Raw genomic sequence first — 25,324 nt, 5'->3', positions numbered from 1 at the left:
TATCGTTGACAGTGTCAAGTGTCAAGAACGAGAATTTTTTTCTATTAAGATATGACAGTGTTGTATTACGTCGAAATCCACATACTTTTTTTAATTTATAGATATACATGTAATTTAAGATAGCTTAATCAGAAGAAATTTAACATGATAAACAGTTTTACTTTATATGCTGAACAGAGTTAATGCCGAAAAATTCAAAACCTATCTAGTTACTTTGTCGTAATGAGTTAAAGGTAAATTTACATTCATTTCTTGTTTACAGTACCCGGCCATAAATATTGCAGATCGACCTTTGGAAAGAGACAATCGGCTAATTTCGGCTTCGTAGAACGTTATCACATTATGTAGTATTTACAAAATGCAATGTATGCGACTGAGTTAACGATTGATATGCAATATTTACCGTCGGGTACGGTACACATTTAACTGTCGACCCAAAAAAAACTAGCTTACAAATTCAAAACGTAAAAATACATTAAAATACATGTTTACCTTTTAAACAATACCCCTGTATAACCATTTTTTTTACATTTTTAAAAGTCTCGAAGTTCGTTAAGGTCACCTATGTCTTTTACTTAAAAGGGCGCTGTATCAACTCATTATGGCAGCAGTATAAAGTAAAATAACTTTTTATTAGTATTATAAATTAATAAAAACATTGAGATATTTTTTTCTTATATGAATTAATGTAAACAAAATTTTTTATAGTCTGTTATAAGATAAACAATTGCTGCAAGACGTGAAACGAAACGTCATTGGTTTTCTGACTAATTTTTATTCGCACAGCCTCGCATTCTTGTTTCATTGACGTTCGCTGTGTTTGTAAATAATATTGGTTGGAAATAGTGCGCAATGTAAAATTACACGCATTCCTTGACCGGGTGTGCGTTACGTAAAACATAAACCGTTGCACAAATCTGAAACTATGTCGGAACAATTGATATAACCTATCGCTTGTGTTTTGCTGTTTCTTTCGAATGTGTAATTATGTGATTGAATAATGCCGCCGTTTAGAAGAAAGAAGGCTTCCAAGTCATTCCCTGTGAAAGTGTGTACTTTAGACGCTGAATTGGAGTTTAACCTTGAGGTAAATTTTGTAGTAATAACTCGCACGTATATCCATGGTGTTTACTGTTATAATTTACTAACGCTTGCACATATTAGCGCAATAGACGGGCTTGAGTCAGGGGTCGAGCCCGGGGTTATGGTATGAGTAATTTGTTCAGCCCAATGTTTATTTACCGACCAATATCAGTAACGTAAACATTGCCTAGATAAAGACTTCCTTTTATTACAAATGACTTTTGTTTTATTTACTTGATAAAAAGTAATACATTGTTTAGTTATTATTATAGTTTAATATGTAATGGTTACCACCAAGTTATTTTGTAACATGTGTTATCTTTAATAATATTAAAATGAAAATAAAAAAAATATTATTTAAATAATATTAATACTTATAGAAAATCACATTTCTGTAGAAGTTTTGAAGAGTAATATAAAATTACTTATTAATTTAATTTTTTGGTAATGGTTCTGTACATTAAATATATATACATGTAAAAATATAACCTTTTTTAAAATTCTTTTTTATATGTATATATTTCATTCAGGAAACTTAAAATCTAGTTACATGTTAACAGGTGACTTATACAACAAGGTGTTAGTACAAGTTTCTGCCTTTAGCATTTAATTGCCAATATATATCTTAATAAAATTTATGAAACTGTTTTACCAGAGTTGTGTCATAAAAATATACAATTATCATTAATCACCTATGTAAAAAAGTTTATTTGGTGTTCTTATGATTAAGCTTATATGTGACTACCCTCCTAATACTGTCCAAAAAATCCTTAATGTTGATTTGAGCATCATTTAGAAGAATTAAAAATAATATCCAAGTCATACTCTTATTAAAATTCACTCTTTGCTACCATTTACACTGAACTTATTTATGTGGCTCACAAACTATGTTTTCCCAATCTCTGATCTAGATCAGTGTGTGCAAAGTGGGGCCCATGCCCCACATGGAAGCAATTTGATTAAAAAAAATTCTTATTGTCTAATCATTTTATTACAACACTATATACATTTATTCATCATAATTTGACCTGAAGGATGTCCACTAAGAGATACAGGCCTCTACAATAGAAGTCCAGTCAGACTAATTGGGAGTGGTCTGCATCCAGGGTCTTTGGAGACTTTAACAAAGTTATTTATCCATCTTTTGGGTAAAGTCTAGGACAGAGTTCCCCAAACTTTTTTGTGTTGTAGACTCCTTGCCATGTTGTGTGTTGGGTAGACCCCCTACTTACCTGATATTGATTTCCTGTAAATTTCTAACTGGAGTGAAGTTTAGTGTTAAAAACTTAAAGTAAAAACACATGTTAATATATACATTTATTAATTGAATTTAAATTAAAACTACTCAAAATAAAATTTTGTATCTGTAATGTAAAATATATGTAATATTAAATAAACAAATTTTTTACTTCATAGGTACTTTAATAAATAATGTAAATGTTTTGATATTATAAGATAGTATGATGTATGTAAATAGGTACTATCAGTGTATGTGTTGAGATCCACTATTGTGGACCCCCATTTTCATTTCATGGACCCCCAAATTTATTTCACTGACATAGCCCTCTCGCAGGTTGTCATAGACCCCAGGGGTTGATATAGACCACTTTGGGAACCACTGGTCTAGGACAATGTTTCTGTGTGTGTAGCCTATTCCCCACAGGAGGGCAATTCAAAAGCAGACACGACACAAGTTTAACCCTTGCTTTAATATAAAAAATTTGCATGTCACATAGGGGTGTGTAAGAATTTTAGGAAGGCTAAGATGGGATATGACATATAAAAGCTGTTCTAGACCAATAGTTTCCAACTGGTTTTATGTATGATCTTATTATATTGTATTAGGGGGACTGGAAAGTAATGTTGTTTCTGTTGACATGTTTTACAGAAAAACCGATTGATTTTTACCACTCCGACATTGAAAATTTGTATACTAGATGGCAAAAGGTTATTGATAATGAAAGTGAATATATTGTTGATCAGAAATAAACTTGTTAAAAATGTAGTCATGTAAAATTAACTTTGGAAAGCAACATTACTTTCCAGTACTCCTAATATATGTATTATGGAATATTATATTCTGATTTGTTGTAATGGAACTAGGATAGTTGATGTAGACTTGTATTGCATATGGTATATGTTACATAAATCCATGATAAAATTCAACAGCCTGATATTTTCAATGTGGGTTTTATCTTCAAGTATTGCCTGTGTGGGAGTGATGTCGGAGAGATTTGGGTTTAGCATTCTAAATTCAATTAGAGAGTTGCCAAATGCTTTTTTATAGTTGATTGTCATAGTCTCCATAGCATTTCATCATAATCACATAGGAACAGTTATGTGATGAAAAAATTTACAATGCAGTAGAGGTGGTGGGATTATATATTATAAATACCCACACTTTCAATATGCTATACCAAACCCAAACACACCTTGAATTCATATTAGAATAAATTAAAACAAAACTTAACTACACAATACAGTTTTTACGGTTGTTGTTTCCGGTTGTAATAAGTGGTACATGCTAAATTGAAACAATTAATTAATGATAACTGCCAATCCGAAACTGAGTGATGTGTGATGAGAAAACTGCATACATAGTTGCTTCTATGGAGGAAACTATGCCAAATTTCCCATTAAAATTTTCATGTATAATCATTTTTTCGTTATTATTTTGAATTAAAATTTGTGATTTTTATTAAAATTTCAAATTCTAATGTTTATTAAAATTCAAGTTTTATGTGTGTTACATTATGTGTGGCCTGCAAAAAATTAAATGACCTTTTGATTAAAAAGGTTACTCACCCCTGGTGTAGACTCTAGAATCTAAAATTAAGACACATTCATACAATGTAAGTGGTTCTACTACCTTCTGTAATATGATAAAATAAATAAGAGTAACTCAGGTAATTGTGAAATTATTGATTTAGTTTATTTATTATATAAGTTAATCTGAGCACCAACACAAACAAGTAGGTAAATATTAAAATGTGCGATTTATGATGTTTAATATAAACATTCGGTAACCCTCTCCCAACTGTCTGCGTTTAGTTTAAGTGAAAAATAAATATTGTAAAAAAAACACTAGCAATACAAATAAGAATTCATAAAAAAATATATATATAAACATCAGTTGAGACGATGGTAGGCTACTATTCAAGGTACAACTTTGTCTAAGAGACTCATTGACTAGCGCCATCTAGTAGGGTTTTAGAGAAAATATGATAATACAGTTTGTGTGTTAACCAATTATTATATGGTGTTTATATTTATAACTAGCTGTGCCCTAGACTTTGTCTGGATGGAATTTTACAAAAATGAGATGATTTTACAAAAAATTTTTATGGTTACAAATTTTCCTGAAATAAAAAAAAAAACCTAAGTTACTCCTTATTCCATCTGCGACCTGCCAGAATAAGTCCCATCAAAATATTAGGGGTACCTGAAAATAATATCGCTTTCTTAAGTTAAATTTTCACTTTAAACAAGTTTTTATTTCTAATCAACAATATATTCACCGGTACAGTATATAAAATCAATGCCGGAGCGGTAACAAATCAAACTTTTTTCTGTATGTGTGGATAGAAACGACATTGCTTTCCGGTCCTTCAATCCAACTGTTTCAGCGATTAGCTGGTAAAAAACACATTTTAATCTATGTAAATTTGGTATATGTACTACATTTATATTCATATTCATGTAGTGAAATCAAAGTAAGAAATCCATGTTTCAAAATTATTGATTTGATAATTGTGCTTATTAGTTTATAACAATTGTTACAGTGGCGGGCGACTGGGCGTGACCTGTTTGACCTGGTGTGTAGGACCATAGGGCTGCGTGAGACATGGTTCTTTGGACTGCAGTTTGAAGATACAAAGCATTTTATAAGTTGGCTGAAGTTGGATAAACGAGGTAAAAACATAAGTCTCTTCTATTGTACTTTCTTCGATTCTTCCTTCATTTTAGCCAAAAGAATTTGAAGAGAAAAAATTGGTATATATCATGGTTATTCAATAGAGATGTATCAATTTGTAGGATTATTGGACATGGTAATGTATGGTCCAAAGAACAAAGAACGAACGAATTTCATTTAACTATTCAGAAACCCTCATATGCGAGACTGTTTGGTTTGGTCAGTTGTTTTCTGGTTACCGTTGGTCCACCTAGTGGACCCACGCCGCGTCTACCAGCTGGTGGATGCATGAGCAGTGTGCCCTGCCAACTGCCACTTTAAATAAGAACATTTATGAGCTATGTCGGTTCTTCTGTGGACGTTTCGAACATAATCTATTTGTCCAGAAGTCATTGGATGTGTTCAGCGGAAGACTAGTCATCATGGCGATCATTGGAGGAGTCCTATACATATAGTGGTCGTTTATGGGCTAACATGTATGAAAATATAGCCTTTATCAATTTTCAGTGCAAGACCAATGCGTTTCCCAAATGCCAAGCACTCCGTTCATGTTACTCTGCAAACTGTACCCAGAGGATGTGGCCGAGGAGTTGATACAAGAAGTGACCCAGCACCTTCTGTTCCTTCAAGTTAAGCAGGCAATCCTCAGTATGGACATCTATTGTCCGCCTGAAGCTTCAGTTCTGTTGGCAAGTTACGCTGTGCAAGCTAAGGTAATATATATATGCTTACTATGGTATTAGAAGTAAGAAAGGGGGGGGGGGGGGGTAAAAATTGTCAGATGGATATGGTTAATGACACATGGATATGTTTAGCTGCTACTAAAAAAATAATAGGAACTACATCTTACAATATTGTTGGAGGAAAAAAAAACAAAAAAGGATTTATACTAATTATATTTTTTACTAGCTATGCCTGTGACTTCCTTCGAGTGGAATTTAAGGAAAAAAAAGTTTATTTAATTTTTTCCTGTTTGAGAATTTTTCAATAATTTAGAGTAGTTAATTTTTAGTAGTTAATTTAGTAGTAGTAATAAAAGTAGCCTTAATACATACGCCTGCCAGTATAAATCCAGTCAGCAAAAATCGGTTCAGTCATTTTAGAGATTAGTCAAGTATTTTCAATCTTTTATTGGCTTTGCCTCATTTTAGCTTTTTTTAATTATTACGCCACCATTAACCTGGAAGCCTTAACAATTAAATTACCTCCTGTGGGCTTGATCCTCTCGTTGGGAAACACTGGATTAGCTGGAACAAACAGACAGACAGCAAAAAATTAAAAAAAATATATATATTTTTGCATTTGTACCATATATGTATGTAGCAAAAACCATTTATTTTAATATTACAAACAGTCAGTCAAATTTTATTTAATATTTTATTTGTATAGATTTATCAACCTATATATTATATCATGATGTCCAAGGGTTATTTTTAGAACGATTTTTTATTACATTTTATTACTTTGTAAAGCCTTTTTTCTTGAACTGGTCACAGTGAACACTTGATTCGATTTTCTAGTTAAGAATAGTATGTAGGCTAAGCTAGAGAATTTTCGGCAGCATTTTTTACATCTATTGAATGTAGTAAAAATCGCACAGTATATACAGGATGATTTGTTAGAAGAGAAAGCTTTATAGGGTTTAATGTATAGCTCATTTGTTTACAAAAAGCTTGAATTACTATACACCTATTTTCAAACACCCTGTTTGTTTTTTTACTATAATGTGACAAGCCAATAACATGTACTACAAAGTCAAGGAATAAATACAACAATAATTAATTTGATTTTTTCTTATTGTTTTTACTTACTGTTGTACCATAATGTTTATAAAAATCAATGGTGCGGTAACCATAGATTTTTTTTAATTTGGTATCCAATACATTAACTGACAGCAAATGCTATACTTATCTCTAGCTTTGACGCCTATAACCAATCATCCTGTATATGTACAGACACTGTGAGAATTTAATAAAAAAAATCATATGACATTAATTTTGAGATGCAGATAAATATTTTTACATGTGCACATACCATTATGTTCTGTTATGTGTACTTACTATTTATAAAGCCGTAAATTTATATATTTGTTATGTTCTTCAGTATGGAGACTATGACGAGAGTGCATATAAACCTGGTATGCTTGCCAGCGAGGACCTGCTGCCTCAGAGGGTCATCGACCAATACCAGATGACTCCGGAGATGTGGGAAGACCGCATAAAGATATGGTAATTATGATCAAATAATTCTGATATTACACTTTAACTATACTATGTTATCATTGCCATAATTTAAGCCATAGAATGTCCACTGTTGGGCTGTTTTTTCTGTAGTTTTTATAACTAGATCTGGTTGGAAGTGGCCTGCGTACAGTGTTTTACCTTAACAAGGTCATCTGTCCACCTGATCAATGGTCCAGGACATTAAGGTCCCGGAAACCTTGTGCCAATTAGCTGAGCTATGTCGGTTATTTTCTGTTGTGGATCTTTTCATTCCTGATTTGATATCATAAAGAAAACCAGGGCATGGTTCTCTCCTAGGTTGATCGATTGACTGAGATTGCCAACAAGACCAAGAGAAGAAGGTCTGAATAGACATACCATCTTTCGATATCATACACATATTACAAAGAATTATTATACTAACATTTAAACTAGCAACTAAAATACAGGTAGTTATAATTGTATAAAACTAAAAAAAAAATTGAGTCAAAACTGATTAATCTGTATTTAATGGAATCAGGCGTTTTCATTTCGCGGAAGTCCATCCTAAGCAAGAAAAGGACCAATATTTAGCCACTTCCACACATGCAGTGGTAGTCGTGCAATGAAATGAGAGTGAGGCACCTACACTCCCACAGGGAATCTAGTTTCCCTCTGGCTCACTCTGTGTTTGGCACTAATCGGTGTAACATGACTCCTGAGGATGCCCCGTGGAGGGGTGAAACACGTGTTGAGTAATTTGGTGGTGGCGGTTGTGTGATTCGCATTGTTTGCCGCATACGCATTTATCAGCGGGCTGGCGGGCGGTGCATTTCATTGCACGACTACCACTGCATGTGCGGAAGTGGCTAAATATTGGTCCTTTTCTTGCTGATTAATCTGTAGTCCAGGAACGAAGATGAAGAAATGATGGTAATGCATGGTAGAAGATTTGAATGTGAAGAAAAGATAGAGACTGAAGGATGAAAGTAAAAAGTTAAATAAAGAATATATTTACCTGAGTTGTAACATACTCGACACATGGTAGTGATACGAGACGTCCTCAAAAAAGGGGAGCCAATCTAAAATATAAAAGAAGAAATAATTTAGAGTTTTTTGCTTAACGCTGTTCGTAAATAGGCATTAACAGTTTTAGCAGGTAAAAATTGGCCAAAGCGCTAAATTTTTTTGGTTTTGATCTATCTTCTAGAGGCATTAAAATTACACTTTGTCATCGTCTCATAGTCTTTCAATTTAGATTCTATTGAGTCTCCTAGTATGATGATTTATGGCAAGGGCCTAAAAGAGAGCCTGGATTTGGACTGACACTTGAATCAAGTTTAGTATTTACTCTCCAGGGTAACCCTTGTCTTTTCATGACTCAACGGACCGGCTTCCATGACCAAGTGACACTGTACCCTTAGGTCTTTGGGGTTAGGTTTTCAAATTCTCAAGCAAATTCCATTAGACCCGCTGACAATCTCCCACTGGTGAATCGAAGTGGGTAGCCCTAGGATGATACCACCTTGTACTAGAATAGAGCAGCAGCTATCTTCTCTTCCAGGTATACCTTGAACATGCAAGACCGTGAGTTGAGGTTCCAACTTTGGTATAATTGATCCTTTTTCTTTTGAGTTGAAGCATACTGCAGGGGATAGGTCTCCTCAAAGATATCTTTGGGAGGATATTTTATAATCGCTTGGCAGATGGGTTGGCAATTGAAGTGTAGTATTATGGTATGTAAAGGATGCTACTGTCCATCCTTAAGGAAACTTGTTTATGGTAATCCTATGTAATTAATGCACAGCGTCAATTATATAAAATTATATCCTGAGGATCGAATCTGCGACCTACAATTTGAACCTAACATTACCTATTCGCTTTAACTCTGTAAGAAGAGTATACAGAAGAAACTCCCGCAACTCTTCAATCATTAATAGTATATATACTTTTAAGGTATGCCGACCACAAGGGAATGTCTCGTGATGAAGCAGAAATGGAGTACCTGAAGATTGCACAGGATTTGGACATGTACGGTGTTAACTATTTTGCCATAAATGTGAGTACATCTCCATTTTGATGGATTTTGCATAATTATTTATTTATACTATGATGTAATATATATCTATTTATTATTTAACCTGAAGGATGTTCACAACTGGATACAGACATCTACTATAGATTTTTTTTTTAATTGTCTCCGCTGTTGGGGACCTCTCGTTCCCCTATCTCGTGTGGGACAGGGACTTTTTATTTCTAGTAATTTATTCATATTTTTATTATTATCATTCTTCTCTTTCATATATCATCTTATCTGTCGTACTGTTTCATTCTACAATTTTCGCAGTCTTTCTCTTTCATTCCATTAGCCATACATCCATCCTCAACCACTACATTCTAGGTTTCCTTACTATTTTATTTTGCAACATTACATTTTTTGTTCAAATATTTAACACGTATTTTCTTTATAATTATCATTTTATATTATTCTGTTTCTTGCAACATATTTGGTACTACTATATTTCTTTTATTTCTATATTTTAGTGTTTGTTTTATTTTTACCTATTGCATTTGTCACCACTTTCCTGCAGTAGCTGAGGAAGCATTCTCTCTCCCCTTCGTCTTGTATGATGGCCGAGATACTCCTTTCCTCTATCTTTTTGCCCATCCGGCATTCGGAATCTGCGCGCAGTCTTCTGAACGCCGGACAGTGGACCACGGTCTGGCCCACACCCGGTTCACAGAAGCACGAGGGGTCCTCCTTGAGCTTGAACCTGTGAAGGTAGTCAGAGAACCCCCGGTGACCCGTGAAGAGCTGGGCCAAGACCATATCCATCTCGACACTGCGGAGCACGCGGTAGACTGAATTGGCGTCCGGGAAAAATATCCTCGTCACTGAAGCCGTCGTTCCTTCCATTCTACTATAGATGTCCAAAACAACTACACCAATACCTCGCTTTGCGTCGTTTCGTTTTGCGTTTTTTTTTTCGAAGTTGCGTCGCTGCTTAATTAGTGCTATTTTTCACTGTGCGTCGTTAGATTTTCGAGGTTGCGTTGTTTTGGGTTCGAGTCTTTAATTTTTTTTGTATTTATTTTTTTTTCTAAAAGATGGCAACACTTTTGTTTCTAATAGCGCCATGCCATCAAAACTCGGGGATTCCCTTTATAACTAAAAATCAACGCAATTTTAATACAGTTTTATTTTCACTTTGTTTTGCTAATTTTAAGAGTTCAGTTTCTATTACGTAGTGTGTTGTGCTTTTTTTAAAAGAGAATAATAAATTTATATAATTTTTTACGTGTTGTTTCTGGTTACAAAAAAGATATATATTTTTCCAGTTTATTTATTGGCAGAGCTATATTATTTTTGTTTTTTAAATGTTTACTTAGTTCAATTTTCTTTTAAATAGTAGTATTTTCGTGACCCCGGAACCTATCTTCGATTTTTACATGGTTTGCTATAGAAAATCTTAATTCACTTTGCGGCGTTTCAATTTGCGTCGTTTTTTTTTTTTTGGAACGTAAACACGACGCAAAGTGAGGTATTGGTGTAGTTGAAAGCGGTCTGCATCCAGGGTCTTTCGAAATCCTAACAAAGTTCCATGATGCGGGTGAGTCTAGGATAGTGTTTCCCATCATGAGGCCCACGCTCCACAAGGGAACAGTTAAATTGTTAAGGGAGGGGGGAGGTGGTTTAATATAAAAACGTTTATCTTTACATGTTGTGGGTGAGTATAGGATAGTATTTCCCATCATGGGGCCCACGCTCCACAAGGGGACAGTTAAATTGTTAAGGGAGGGAGGGAGATGGTTTAATATAAAAAAAAGTTTATTTATCCATGTTGTGGGTGAGTTTAGGATAGTGTTTCCCATCATGGGGCCCACACTCCAAAAGGGAACGGGGGGGGGGGGGGTAATATAAAATTTTTTCAGAAAGGTTGCCAACTTGTATTCCACTGGGCTTTTAGTTACTTCCATTGATTATTGATAGAATAAAATTAATCGACCTTGTATATCAATCTCTTTCAGAATAAAAAGGAGACGGACCTTTATCTAGGTGTAACTGCACTGGGTCTGAACATATACGAGAAGGACAACAAGTTGACACCAAAGACCACCTTTCCCTGGTCGGAGATAAAGCACATATCCTTCGACGACAAGAAGTTCGTCATCAAGTTCGTGGACAAGAGCGTCACCAATTTCATCTTCTTCTCTCCTAAAGGGATGAACAAACTGGTGAGTGGTAGCTGGAGCAGTATCCTTGGAGATTGGTAACACATGATATTTCTTGACAAAGATATCGAGGAACATTGATCTTTCTCCAGGATACGCCAGGGCACAGTTATAGAACCACATATTTTTATAGGACATTAGAAGTCTTCATCAAATAACTCAATGTTCCTCATGAGAACAGTGTTAGATTTGTATCTAGTTAATCTACCCACTGGTCAGTATTCATTGGAATAGAGCTAAGGTAATATCTGCTTGTCTTAAAAGGCGACTGCGAGGCTTTGTCTACTTCTATAAGAGCAGCAACGCAAAGTGGTGTATTGCTGCCGTACAGTGTGGATGACGTGGTAGGATTAGCTTCCACCTGGAATGTGTCTTGGCACAATACTAAGAGGCACTTCCAAGTATCATATGAGATCCAACACCTCCAAAAAGGTACGGGGGAAGACCATCAAGGCGGTTTAGTGGATAGGAATCCCTTATAACTCTGTCCTTTCTCCAGGAGGCAGAGTATCTTGTGTCCAGAAGATTTCTCCCTGGTAACCTAGAAAATATGTATCTAATCTCTTTAGTCCAGGGTTTCAAATAAATCATATGCAGACATAGGCTGGTCTTCAAGGTCCAGAAAAACAAAAATAGATTTTTTGTGATATATAAATATTTATGTTTAGAGCACATATTACACGCACGGGTGGTTTTAAAGAGAACAAAACGTCGGTAAATCAGTACCACGTCTATTAGGCTTGTTAACAAGCGCCATCTAGTATAATTTAAGAGGAAATATGAAAAAACAGTTTTTTATATTTACAAACATAAAATGATATGAAAGTAAATCACCACGTGTAAAGGCTTGTGCTGTATAATGGCAGAAAATTTTACAATAAAAAGGTGGGGGAGTCAAAGTGAAAGTGCCTGGAGAAGGCACACGTTCTTGCTGGGGAAATTTTCGATAAATCTAGCTTCTTCCCTAGTTGTGTCTTGGGAAGTATGTGTCTTAGGAGATTAGGACTGCTGTTCCGAAGGTCCTATAGATGGTCAGCTTTTGTTGTTCAGGGGGAATGAAATCCATGTAACCTCGTTCTCCCCTTAGTGGGCAGAGTGGCTTATATTTGTTCAGAAATTCACAAATTTTTCCACTCAACAAAAAAGTATATGTATATATCTAATTGTATATATATATGTGGCTACATCAGGTAGGGATCCCGGGGAGGTTAAATATGAAGTGATCCAATGTTGCTTCAGCGAAAGATAAAGAACGAGAGAAATAGATGAACATTTGACTACAGATCCTGGACCTGTGCATCGGCAACCACGACTTGTATATGCGTCGGCGGAAACCTGACACTATGGAGGTGCAGCAAATGAAGGCACAAGCCAAAGAAGAGAAACAGGTAATTCTTCTAGAGCAGGCTTCTTAAACTTTTGTCCTTCACGACCATTTATGATTGCGAGTCTTTTGACGACCCCATACAAGTATGAAAAAAAAATTAACATTTTTTAATGATTTATTTATTAGGTAACAATATACATATATAAATAAAAATATATAGTTTTAGAATTCGTTTTTAAAAATACAAAAATCTATAATTAAAGATTGCACAAAAAATTATTAAATTGTATTTATATTAGTATAAAACCTTCAACAAATGCGTGTGTCTAGATGTTGCAATTCCACTGAATTCCGCCAACTCTAGTGATGTTATAAAATGGTATATATAAATATTTGACATTAAAATCTCTCGACCCCAGAATTTTGCTACGCCACCCCATTTGGGGTCGCGACCCATAGTTTAAGAAGCCCTGTTCTAGAGTAATAACCCAAGTCGAGGCTCTCTCGTGGGGTCAGGTTTAATGGTAGTATGTAGTGATATGATCAGAGGCTCTTCCGGAAGTTTTTGAGCTTTGCCATCTTAAAATATGTCTTAGGTTAGGTGCTTTCCACGACCTGATGTCTCGATTGCGTTTCAAGTGTTACTTGGGCAACAGTGTGAGTGTGGTCAAGAAGAAACGAAAGATCCAAGATGACTGGTCTTCCACTGCCCGTATCATAGTTACTTCCTATGATCTTATGTCATAAGTCCTGCTAATGGAGGCCTATCACATTATTATATTATTACAATTATAGTAATACACCGATACCTCGCTTTGCGTCGTTTCGTTTTACGTTTTTTTTCGAAGTTGCGTCGCTGCTTAATTAGTACTAATTTTCACTGTGCGTCGTTAGATTTTCGAGGTTGCGTTGTTTTGGGTTCGAGTCTTTAATTTTTTTTTTTGTAAAAGATGGCAACACTTGTTTTCTAATTGCGCCATGCCATCAAAACTCGGGGATTCCGTTTCTAACTAAAAATTGCGTTTTGAATACAGTTTTATTTTCAATTTGTTTTGCTAATTTTAAGAGTTCAGTTTTAATTACGTAGTGTGTTACGCTTTTTTAAAAGAGAATAGTAAATGTATATAAATTTTTACGTGTTGTTTCTGATTACATAAAAGGTAAATATTATTCCAGGTTATATATTGGCAGAGTTATGTTATTTTTGTTTTTTAAATGTTTACTTTGTTCAAATTTCTTTTTAAAAAGTATCATTTTCGTAACACTGGAACCTATCTTCGATCTTTACATGGATTGCTATAGAAAATCTTAATTCACTTTGCGGCGTTTCAATTTGTTTCGTGTTTTTTTTGGAACGTAACCACGACGCAAAGTGAGGTATTGGTGTAGTTCCATTAACGCTAGTAGTCCGAGTCCAAGTGTGTCAACTGACCCGGCCAGGCATATCAAGGGATCCTGGACCACAGAGCGGCTACCTGATGCGAAGATCTAGCTGGTGTCTGTTGTAGGCGGGCATGTGAAAACCGTAGAGCACTATCTCTGTCCCACACTACCTGTGTGACGTTGTATTTCGTGCGACAGAGATAACGCACTACGAAGCTGAAATTAGCCGATTGTCTCTTTCCAAAGATCGATGTGCAATATTTATCGCCGGGTACAGTAATTCATTTTGTTGAATAACAAATAAAAGATATATTTTTCTTAAATTATTTTGGTAATTATAGTCTGATAAAATTATATTAAAGGTTAGTGTATAATGTTAGAACTAAAATGAATACTTTACCTAACGTATTTGATTTTGCAGAGACGGCAAATCGAACGTAATAAGCTCGCAAGGGAGAAGCAGCTCCGGGAGGCGGCGGAGAGGGAGAGAACCGCCATGGAACAGAGACTGCTGCAGTATCAAGAGGAGATACGACTTGCCAATGAAGCGCTGGTATATAACTTTTGCTATCATTGATAAACCAAGCTAAACTGCCGTTAAGTTCTAAAGGTTCTGGAATGAAGACCACGGAACGGTAAGCCCAGCGTTGGACGTACACCCAAAGGTGGAGAGACCACCTTAAAATCTTCAAAAGACGCTGCATGCAAGCCTGTTCTAACAGGTTGTATTGTAAATCAAAAATAAAAATATTCTTTATTTATATTGGTTATATATTTCGTTTCCCTCTGTATGTATATCTTCAGAAAGTTTTTTTGATTGTTTTTGATTATGATCAAAAACTTTTTGATGAGTAGTTTTTTGGTCAACAGAAGGAATTTTGAGATATAACCTTTAATGAGTATTTTTGATTGTATTTGATGACCATCAAAAACTTGTTTGATTGAAAGTTTGTTGCTTAACAGAGTAAATATTGTGTTGATACTCTTATTAAGTTTTTTGATCATATTTGATTACCATCAAATACAGTGTTAAGTAGAAGCTTGTTTCAATCAACAGGAATATTGTGTTGTGATATTTAGTAAGTTTTATTATTGTATTTGATAGTGATCAAAAACCTGTTTTAGAGGAATATTGTTTCCCAACTATGAGAATATTACATTGAGTGTATGAATTGACTTCAGCGTCGCTCGGAGGAGACTGCGGAGTTGTTAGCGGAGAAGGGGAGGGTCGCAGAGGAAGAGGCTTCGCTGCTCGCGCAGAAAGCGGCCGATGTGGAGAGGGAGAACGCGCGGCTTCGGCTATCTGCAATAAAGACTGAAGAAGAGAAGGTGATTATTTTTGTTAATTAACAAAAGTGGGTGTAATTTTATTTTTAATATATATATATATATGATAACATATATCATAATTATCATTTAATCCAGATGATGTCCACTGCTAGATATAGGCTTCATTAATAGAACCTTTTCTATTGCTTTATAGGTTACCTCGTGCCGATAAGAGTATGAAAATACATTTTTAATAACTTAAGATTTCTTCTTAAATTTATTGTAGCACAGGATTTATCTAAGAAATTAATTTTGGCTTCTTTTTAATTCCAATCAAAGATATACATGTAGACACATCTCAAACTTCTTTTTCGGTGTTAAAACAATCTTTTTTATATATTAGTTATTCTATTTGACTGTTATTTAGTAATATTGGTATATAGTAAGTTAAATTAAGTTAATAAATAACATATTAAGTTATGGTAGGCTTCAAAAAGTCATTTAAAGCTCTTAGATTAGGATTCGTTTGGAACATTTGTTTCGTTTTTTTTTTAAATAGTAACATAATCATATCATTATAGTAACTTCATAATCATCATTTCAGAGATGAGATTCCTCCTAAGGTCTTGGAGATATGACAACACTAAGTCTAAAGTAGAAGTCCTTGAAACCCTAAAACTATGAAAAAATTAATTAACGAATAGAATAACACGAAATTGTTAAACCAATCACGAGGCGAGAAATATTGTAGAGCGCTGTCTCTTTCGCACGACGTAAATATAGAACTACCGCTATGGTTTTGCATTCCTCTGTGCAGAAGTTCCATATGAGGTCCGGCACCCCCACAAAGATACATGAGATGACCATAGACCATAAATTTCCAGATTTTAGTGAACAGGAATCCCACATAACCCTGACTTTTGTGTTTAAAAATTAATCATATTATTGTGAAATCAGGTGCACCTGGAGCGTAAGACACGCGAAGCTGAGTTTCTGACGGCGCGCCTGGTGGAAGAGTCGGAGAAACGCGCGGCGGAGGCCGAGCGACTGAAGGCGGAACTCCTCGCAGCCAGAGTAGCGGAGAAGCAGGCCAAAGAGAAACTGATCAACTTCCTCAGCAGCTCATCCACCGGCTCACTGCCACCGGTGGGTGATGAGTTTGTGGTGAAAATATTTGAATTGTAACTTAATTTAAACATGGTGGATGTGGCGTTTGTAGGTATACCACTAGGTCAGAGGTCCCCAAACTTTTTTGTGTCATAGACCCCTTGCCATGTTTTTCCGTGTTGGGTAGACCCCCTACTTACCTGATATTGATTTCCTGTAAATTTCTAATTGTAGTGAAGTTTAGTGTTAAAAACTTAAAGTAAAAACACATGCTAATTTATACATTTATTAATCGAATTTAAATTAAAACTACTCAAAATGAAATTTTGTATCTGTCATGTAAAATAGTATGATGTAAGTAAATAGGTACTATCAGTGTATGTGTTGAGATCCACTATCGTGGACCCCTATTTTCATTTCATGGACCTCTAAATTTTTTTTCGCTGACTTAGACCCCTAGGTTGTCATAGACCCCTAGGGGTCGATATAGACCACTTTGGGAATCACTGCATTAGGTGGACCAACTATATAGTCAGCCAGACTCTGGTCATCGTGAATATTTTTGGGGATAGTCCCATGCTTGCAGTAGGCGCCCATCGGCTGAAAATAATAAGATTGAAGGTCAACGTGGTCAATATTTGAGATTTACAGTGTATATGTACCTCATGAAAATTCTTGAAAAGCCTTTTGATACTAACTACAATCAGATTGAACTTCCTCTTTCATGTATCTTATATATTTAATAGAATCAGACGTTACCTAACACCGCTAATCGGTGTAACATAACTCCTGAAGATGCCCCGTGGAGGGGTAAAACACGTGTTGAGTGATTTGACGGTGGCGGTTGTGTAATTAGCATTTATCAGCGAGCTGGCGGGCGGTGCACTTTGTTGCACGACTACCACTGCATGCGCGGAAGTGGCTAAATATTGGTTCTTTTCTTATATAATCTTATGACTTAGTGGTTCCTTATTCTTCTCAGATCAACCAAGATATATTTTGAACTCGGTGATGTATTTTAAGTTGAAGGATACCGTTGTCAATATGTTATTTCGTATAATCTTATGTCGTTCAAAGCTAATCAACATTAAAAAAAAATCAAATTAATTTTTCTGTGATATTGGTTCTTAGTGGGTTTAGCGATAAATCTGCCCCTTTGTAGAGATCTGAAAATATTCCAGCGGTTGACATATTGAAAATTCCCGTCCCAATCATGACAGGGACCTGAACAAGAGGCCCGAAAATTGGACTATATATATAAAAGTAAAAAAAAAACGTAAATTACGATACGAACGCCATCTATCGACAAAATAGTACAATCACACAATAGTAGTATAAAAATATATTTGTCCTTCCAGTGTTCAACAACCACCAGTTTGTTTCCCTCCACGTGCTCGCTGCCAGCGGAGCTTGGCGAGTCGAGAGTCGACGTGGATGTGGGCGTGACAGGCGTGGGCGTGGGCGTGGGCGACAGCTGCGGCCTCAGCGCTGTCAGCGTCTGCGGCTCGGGCGTTGTACACAACGGCGCACCGGAGACGGAGCTCAACTCTTACCAACTCGTCCCTGATGACTCCGACCCTCATATACATAGGCTCTCGTTGGAGATTGAGAAAGAGAGGTACGTTGAGACCTTACAAAGAAAAAGTAGAGTAAAGTTGGATATCCCCAGAAGCAGTTTGTTAGTTTAACCAAAAATTGACTTCGATAGAATTCTAACAGCTGTATTTCTATCATATACCTGAAACTCCTACTTCTAGAGTGACAAGAGGAAGTAGGAGTTTTAGGAGTTGTAAATATTAAAAAGTGATTTCAAAAATTATAGCGAAGGAAGAGAGACAATGTGTGAAAGGATTGTGAATAAATGAAAAGAGAATGTGAGATAATGTGAAATATGAAAGAAGATAGAGAAAGAGAAATTGTAAGGGTCGAGAGTGAGGAAATATGATTACGAAATAAAATTTCCTGTTATGTTAAGAAAAAAAATTGTAACGTATTTCGTATTTTAGAGTGATCATTATATAGGTTGATTGAAATATGTCTCTAAGCTTTTTATAAATAATTTAACATTTGTAATATATCATCCTGTATACAATATTTAGGATGATAGGAATAAGAAGGCGTATGGAACTGCTCTAACTGATGTTACTTCGATCCAGAAAACTGACGCTGTAGATCCAAGGGGGTAGTAGATTGTACTGGAGGTGTAACGTATTGCAGGGTGGAGTACCTGGCGAAGTCCCAACACCTGCAGCGGCAGCTGGAGTCGTTGCGCTGCGAGTTCTCGGTGCTGCGAGTTGAGGGTACTCCGGACCGGCTGCGGGACGCTCACGACGCCGCCGCCCGACACGGCGACGACAAGTATGCGACCCTGCGACGACTGCGACAGGGCTCCGCCAACACTCGCGTCGCTTTCTACGAGCAACTTTGACCTTAAAGTAATTACTTATTTATTTACACCTTTTACGAACATATGCTACATATACATATTATCTAATATATAAAATTCTCGTGTCACGGTGTTCGAACTTGAACTCCTCTGAAACGGCTTGACTGATTTTGACCAAATTTAATATGCGTATTCAGTAGGTCTGAGAATCGGCTACTATCTATTTTTCATACCCCTAAGTGATAAAGGTTGTTCACACTTAAAAAAAAAAAAAATTTTAACGAAATTTTTTGTTTTTATTTTTTTATGATACAACATACAAAAATACATACAACCCTAAAATTTCACCCCTCTACGATCAACCCTTATTTTTTATTTGTAAATTAAAATATCAATTTTTTTTTGCAAAACAACGTTTGCGGGATCAGCTAGTATGTATATATAATTGTAAATTTACTTACTTACTCCGCTGGCTCAGTGACCCAAAGTGGTTCTTGGCCTCCGAAGCGAGAGACTTCCACTTTCCTCTATCTTGCGCCATCGTCTGCCATTGGATGACATTCAATTCGCGCAAGTCTGCCTCAACGCGATCGCTCTAGCGATACCTGGGTCCGCCCACTGGTCTTCGACTCCTCGGTTTTTCCAGGTACGCTACCTTCACGCTCCGATCCAATCCCATTCGCTCCAAGTGACCAAGCCAGCGGATTCGATGAGCTTTATATTCGCCAATGATATTTGGCTGTGCTACTAAAGTCTCAATTTGCGCATTCTTTCGGAGCCTCCAAGATCCGTCTTGATTTCTCGCTGGTCCCAAGATCTTCCGCATGATTTTGCGTTCCGTCACTAGCAGTTTTTGTTTTTCTTTCAAAGTTAGCGTCCAAGCTTCACAGCCATACATCAATATTGGTCGTATTACGGTTTTGTAGATACGGACTTTTGTAAATTAAATAAATGTAAACTAATTTTGTAATTGTAAACACAATGCTTTAATAGTATTATACAGTTACAGACGACATTAGACCTTAAGTGTAAAGTGTTACGGTCTATTGTCATTTAAAGCGTCCATTTGTATGAAAAATGTTCGAAAAGTTTCGATGTAAACCGTTCGCCAATTGGTCGATTCGTAGAAAGGGAACGAAATTTCTGAAACTAATTTAAATCGCGATAAGAGAAATACTTTTTGGAAGCCTTTAACAGGGGTAAGGGGGGAATTTTGCGAATATCTGAAAGATGAATAAAATTTTTGGAACACTATCAAAGTGTCTTTTATCCCACATCCTGTACAAACATTGCAAAGTTTCCTATCGTTTATGCACATAAATTAAACACACACACGTATGTGTGTGTGTGTGTGTGTGTGTGTGTGTGTGTGAGAGAGAGAGAGATAACGCCCTACGAAGCCGAAATTAGCCGATTGCCTCTTTCCAAAGGTCGATGTGCAATATTTACTGCCGGGTATTGTACTCTAATATGAATTTTTTTTTTTGCAGGTAGTTTGAAAATGACTGCTTGTGACCGTTTCGAGCGCCATCTGTACGTATGAAAATGTAGTTAGACAAATGTACAAGGATTATAGTAAGAATTAAGTTTAATTTAAGACACATGGATTAATTATTTATCCATGTATATCTTAAATAAGTTTTATATATGTCGTGTATGTACATCAGTATCTCCATATGAAATGTACGGTACTTTTAAATAATCCAAATTCTTTATTGAATGTGACAAAGCCTTGTTTAAATTATAAGCAAAGACGAGGTGATTTTATTTAGATTCGTTTTAATCCAGTCTAATCCAATGACAAGGCCATATAAAATGTATACATATAGATCAAATTCAATTCTACCCTCACATTTAATTTTTTTATATTTACACATATATACCATTTTTAATGATTTAAATTTTTATATATATATATACGCTAAAATTGAGTCGTAAGATATATATGCTAAAATATGTAATTAAATATATATGCAATAGATAATATATAATCGGATGAAATGTATCGCACAAAATATATTTATGTTATATATATATTCTAGAAACAAAATGATTTTGCCACAGACAATATATCGTCGTGAAACGATGTTATGAATCGACAATAATTGTGTTCCTAAATAATATATTCGTATGTCCGTCTAAAATATATTTTTTGTCATAATTTTTTTTTTACATATGTTTTACGTAGGAAAAGTTACCACTTTACAACACATCACGTCGTCGTCATTTTAGACGTGGGACACCCACTGTTGGACATGATCAGCTCCATAGATTTCCAATAACATCGACTGGAAGCGTCATGCATCTAGGGTCGTTCTTGTGGATGTTCTGCCATTTCAACCTGCCTATCCGCTGATTCGATCCCCTAGAGAAATCATTGAGAAACTGTGAGCTTGTCAATTAGTAAGAGAGAGAGAGGGAGATAGAGAAAGAGAGACTGTAACTGGTAACATTCTTTGGTTGAAGGCATTTAGTCTCAGGTTCTTTAGGGCAGATAAATATTTTTTTAAGCTCATTCTTTTATCTCTCTCGAGGTTTTTGTAAAGTGGTAACTTGATTTTCAATTTATACTGTTGTAATGTATAATATAATAATTAAGTTATAATTTCCATTTGTATAGAAATAGGCTATCCTTTCGAATTAAGAACGCGTGATCAATGAAAGCCTTATGTCGATTTGAGAGTATAGCCTCTACTTTATTCTCGTGTCAACTTACACATCTGTTGACGCCCACTGCAACATCACTATAGGTCACTCGCGTTAAAAATGGAATGAATCGCCATTGTCTGCTCGCTTCGATTTACTTGAATTTGAAATTCACAGTGACTGATTGATTGCATTTGAACGCAATGGTTAATTAAAAAAGTTCAAATTTTTAAAAAAACATCGGAAAATTAAAATCCCCCCTTTAACCCATCACCATAGTTCGTTTGCGTTAAAACTGCAGTGAATCTTGTCTGCTCGGGTAACTTTTAACTAGAAAGTTAAGTTCACAGTTACTGATTGAATACTTTCGAACGCAATGATTAATTGGAAAAGCTGCAACTTTTATAACAACTTCATCGGAAAGTTTTAATCCCTCTTCAGTCTGTTACTATATTTCGTTCGCGTTAAGAATGCAGTAAATCGTCATTGTCTGCTCGCGTCATCGCGTCGCTTTCGTTACTAGAAAGTAGAGTTTACAATGACTATTTGAATACTATCAACGCAACGGTGAAGTTCAAACTTTTAAAAGACTCATCGGAAATTTTAGATCCTTTAGCCCATCACTATAGTTAGTTTGCGTTAAAAATGCAGTGAATCGTTATTATCTGCACGCGTCACTTTTGACTAGACAGCCAATGTGAAAAGTTGAGACTTAAAAAACTCTCATTATAAAGGGCAAACTCCACTTAGCTCATCAACATAGTTCGTTCGCGTCAAAAATGTCACTGCATTTTATCGTTAAACGTTATTGTCTGCAAGGGTAACTTTTGACTAGAAAGCCAAGTTTACAGTCAACGATTGAATACTTTCGAACGCAACGGTTAATTAAAAAAAGTTTGAGTTTTTAAAATACCTTCATCGGAAAATTTAAACTCGACTACAGTCCATGACCGTAGTTCGTTCGCGTTAAGAATGTAGTGAATCGTCATTGTCTCCCCGTGTCATTGTGTCGCTTTCTTTACTAGAAAGTCTAGTTCACAGTGACTGACTGAATTCTTTTGAATGTAATGGTTAATTAATAGAGTTAATATTTTTAAAAGACTCATCGGAAAAGTTAAACACCTCTTCAGCCTATCACTATAGTTCATTCGCGTTAAGAATAATGTGAATACATCTGACGGTATACTTTTAACGCAACAGCTAAAAGTGTGTGTATAGGTCAGTGGACAATGTCGATTTGATGCGTTGCTTTAGCGATAGACAGGATGATTGTTAATCTCATTTATGCGTAATACCTACACTAATAGAATGTTTTTACACTAAAAATCAAACACCCTGTATCTTGTAGCCGGCTTAAAAGTCTATTAGATCTAACAACAGTTAGATTTCTTAACTTGTATCAAGTTTACATAATAACTCAAAACACGTCGAGACGAAATTAAAATAATTAGTTACATATTAGGTTTATATATATACGCTTTTAATTTACAAAAGTAACCAGCATTGGTTTAGGTGTATATTTTTATAACATTACTAGTGGTGCCTCGCGACTTTGTCCGCGTGGTTTATAACAAAAAAAAAATAGTTCTTTTCAATTTTCATTATGAGAACCAGATATGAATTTCACAATTTACATAAGTTCTCACGTCACCCACAATTTGAAACGTCCTTCGTTAGCCGTTTTCGTTTCAGTTTAAATCATATACTGATATGGCAATACCCCTATCCCCTGATTTACACGGTAGATACGTTCCTGAGAGAAACGTGTAAATCGAAAATTTAAAATTTTCAAATCAAAACCGTGTAAATCGAAAAACTTGCAGAAAATGCATAATTTCGCTATTTATCAGTTGTGATTTTTTTCAATATTTTTTGGTGTACACAGAAATAAAAACATTTAATATATTAGATATATTACAGAAGACCAAAAATAAAACCAAACGTGTTTTATTATCCTTTATCACTGTCAAAAATTACTCTTATTCTTTTCTTCGGAATCGAAGGTTCGAATTCACTTTCATCACTCGAAGTTATTCGATATTTGAAGCAGAAATATTTTCATTATGAGATATGGTAAAGAAATCGGTTATTATAACAAAAAAAAACTTATTTGTAAAACCGTGTAAAAGCGAAAACGTGTAAAAAACAAGTACCGTGTAAATCGGGGGATAGGTGTATATGAAATTCATTGGCATGACAGTGGCGCCATCTGTTGAAAATTGGTCAAACCAATTTAGAAACCTTCGAGTGTTAATGAACAAGAATTTTGTTAAAGATCATCACAAGATTAAATGCATAGTTTACGTTTCTATAGAGGACATACAGACATTCATATATATATATATATATGTGGCTGGCAATTATTTGTATATAAAAGTTCGCTTTCGTCACAATCGTTTCCTTAAAGTCGTGGCATGGTGAAATTTGTCTTTGATTCTTTGCGAGAAGTTTTATAATAAAGATTTTATTCTAACTCGTATCTAATTTCGTCGCTATATATCTATAATAATTATTTGTACGAACAAGTCCAAAAACTGATAGACACAGTGTTAATACAAGGAATGAAAATAGTCTGTATATTCCTATTTTTCCTACAAATAAGTACAGGTTTTTATTGACAATTAAAATTTTTATTACATTTTTTTTTGAACCCGATTGTCATTGCTGTCCCAGTGGCATCAGCAGATTCCACAGGTTTGAAATGGTAGGGCGTAGTGCGTTTAGCCTACGACCTATTTTAACCCTAAATAACCTAGAGTTTTAATTTTGATACCAATCTTTTAAACCGAATGTTCATATTACTTTTAGTTTTTTTTATATGTTGGCTGTACGTATTTTACTGTTGTATAATATTCTTTTCAACGAAATTAAAAGAAAAAATCTATTTTTCCCTTCATTTAGATCCTCAAGCAAACACAGTAATATTAAAAAAAAATCACTTTCGTAAATCAGGCTACTAAGGGTTAAAGTAGCGAAACTTTTAGATCGATTCGTTGGATGTTCCATGGAGTGATTTGGCTCAAAGGCCCCCACAAGGGCGGCCAAGAAGACAGAATATCGGTTGGGTCGGTTGTCATTGTCTGCTTAATATCACCACTACCACTTTGGAAAGTGTTACCGATGGAAGAAGTGGTGGAAGTAACTCCAGCAACGCTTCCATTATGATCGAGGGGCATCTCCTGTGATATACAGTTCTAACTCGTTTCGAACGAGACCTTCTTGATTATCAAATGGATTTTTCCATGTATTTACACTATTTATCACCTTTTCATAATATCCCAAAAAAATGGGATACTATACAGTACTTGTAACAATCAATTCTTCACTTCATAGAAATTCCTCGTGAGTGAGATATTTCGAAGTGTTCTATAAAAGTTAAGACATATTTCAATATGAAGCAAAGAAAGTTCCAAAAGCCTACAATAAACTCACTTTTTTCGGGTGATTTTTACAAGTTTAGCGAATGATTTCCAAGATTTATTTTGGGTTAAAAATTTCTTCACATTTTAATGTGCACAATAACTCTGTACAAAAAATCAAAAAGAAATGTACAGTAGCCGGCGATAAATACAGTACATCGATCTTTGGAAAGAGACATTTGGCTAATTTCGGCTTCGTAGAGCGTTATCTCTGTCGCACGAAATACAACCACTGATAAAACGTCACATAGATAGTGTGGGACAGAGATAGTGCAATATTTATCGCTGGGTTCTATAACAGAATAACATGGATAAAGTACAAGAGGCGGTCTTATCGCTCGAGGCCATCTCTACCAG

The 25,324-nt window shown here is 35.3% G+C and overlaps 1 protein-coding gene across 1 annotated transcript; it reads left to right on the top strand.

The window, feature by feature from the left end:
* Window positions 1–804: 804 nt before the first annotated feature.
* Window positions 805–20,768, top strand: Mer (ezrin/radixin/moesin family protein merlin). Its single transcript, XM_068767713.1, has 13 exons — window positions 805–1,087; window positions 4,866–4,995; window positions 5,504–5,709; window positions 7,100–7,224; window positions 9,154–9,256; window positions 11,227–11,433; window positions 12,714–12,818; window positions 14,562–14,693; window positions 15,323–15,469; window positions 16,367–16,555; window positions 17,875–18,134; window positions 18,734–18,951; window positions 20,393–20,768. The coding sequence occupies exons 1-12, from the start codon at window positions 1,001–1,003 to the stop codon at window positions 18,942–18,944; spliced, it is 1,902 nt and encodes a 633-aa protein (XP_068623814.1). The 5' UTR covers window positions 805–1,000; the 3' UTR covers window positions 18,945–18,951; window positions 20,393–20,768.
* Window positions 20,769–25,324: the final 4,556 nt, after the last annotated feature.

This window comes from Battus philenor, unplaced genomic scaffold (genome assembly GCF_028537555.1).
Source record: "Battus philenor isolate CCGP_79_NKW_IND1 unplaced genomic scaffold, ilBatPhil1.0.hap1 SCAF_23, whole genome shotgun sequence".
Lineage (NCBI taxonomy): Eukaryota > Metazoa > Arthropoda > Insecta > Lepidoptera > Papilionidae > Battus > Battus philenor.
This window is presented reverse-complemented; position numbering and strand designations above follow the sequence as displayed.

Bases quoted from the DNA above. Each gene is read 5' to 3' on its own strand.
- Mer (XM_068767713.1), top strand. From the start codon at position 1,001: ATGCCGCCGTTTAGAAGAAAGAAGGCTTCCAAGTCATTCCCTGTGAAA. The intron at 7,225-9,153 runs GTAATTATGATC...TATACTTTTAAG, and splicing joins GAAGACCGCATAAAGATATG to GTATGCCGACCACAAGGGAA. The intron at 9,257-11,226 runs GTGAGTACATCT...AATCTCTTTCAG, and splicing joins TTAACTATTTTGCCATAAAT to AATAAAAAGGAGACGGACCT.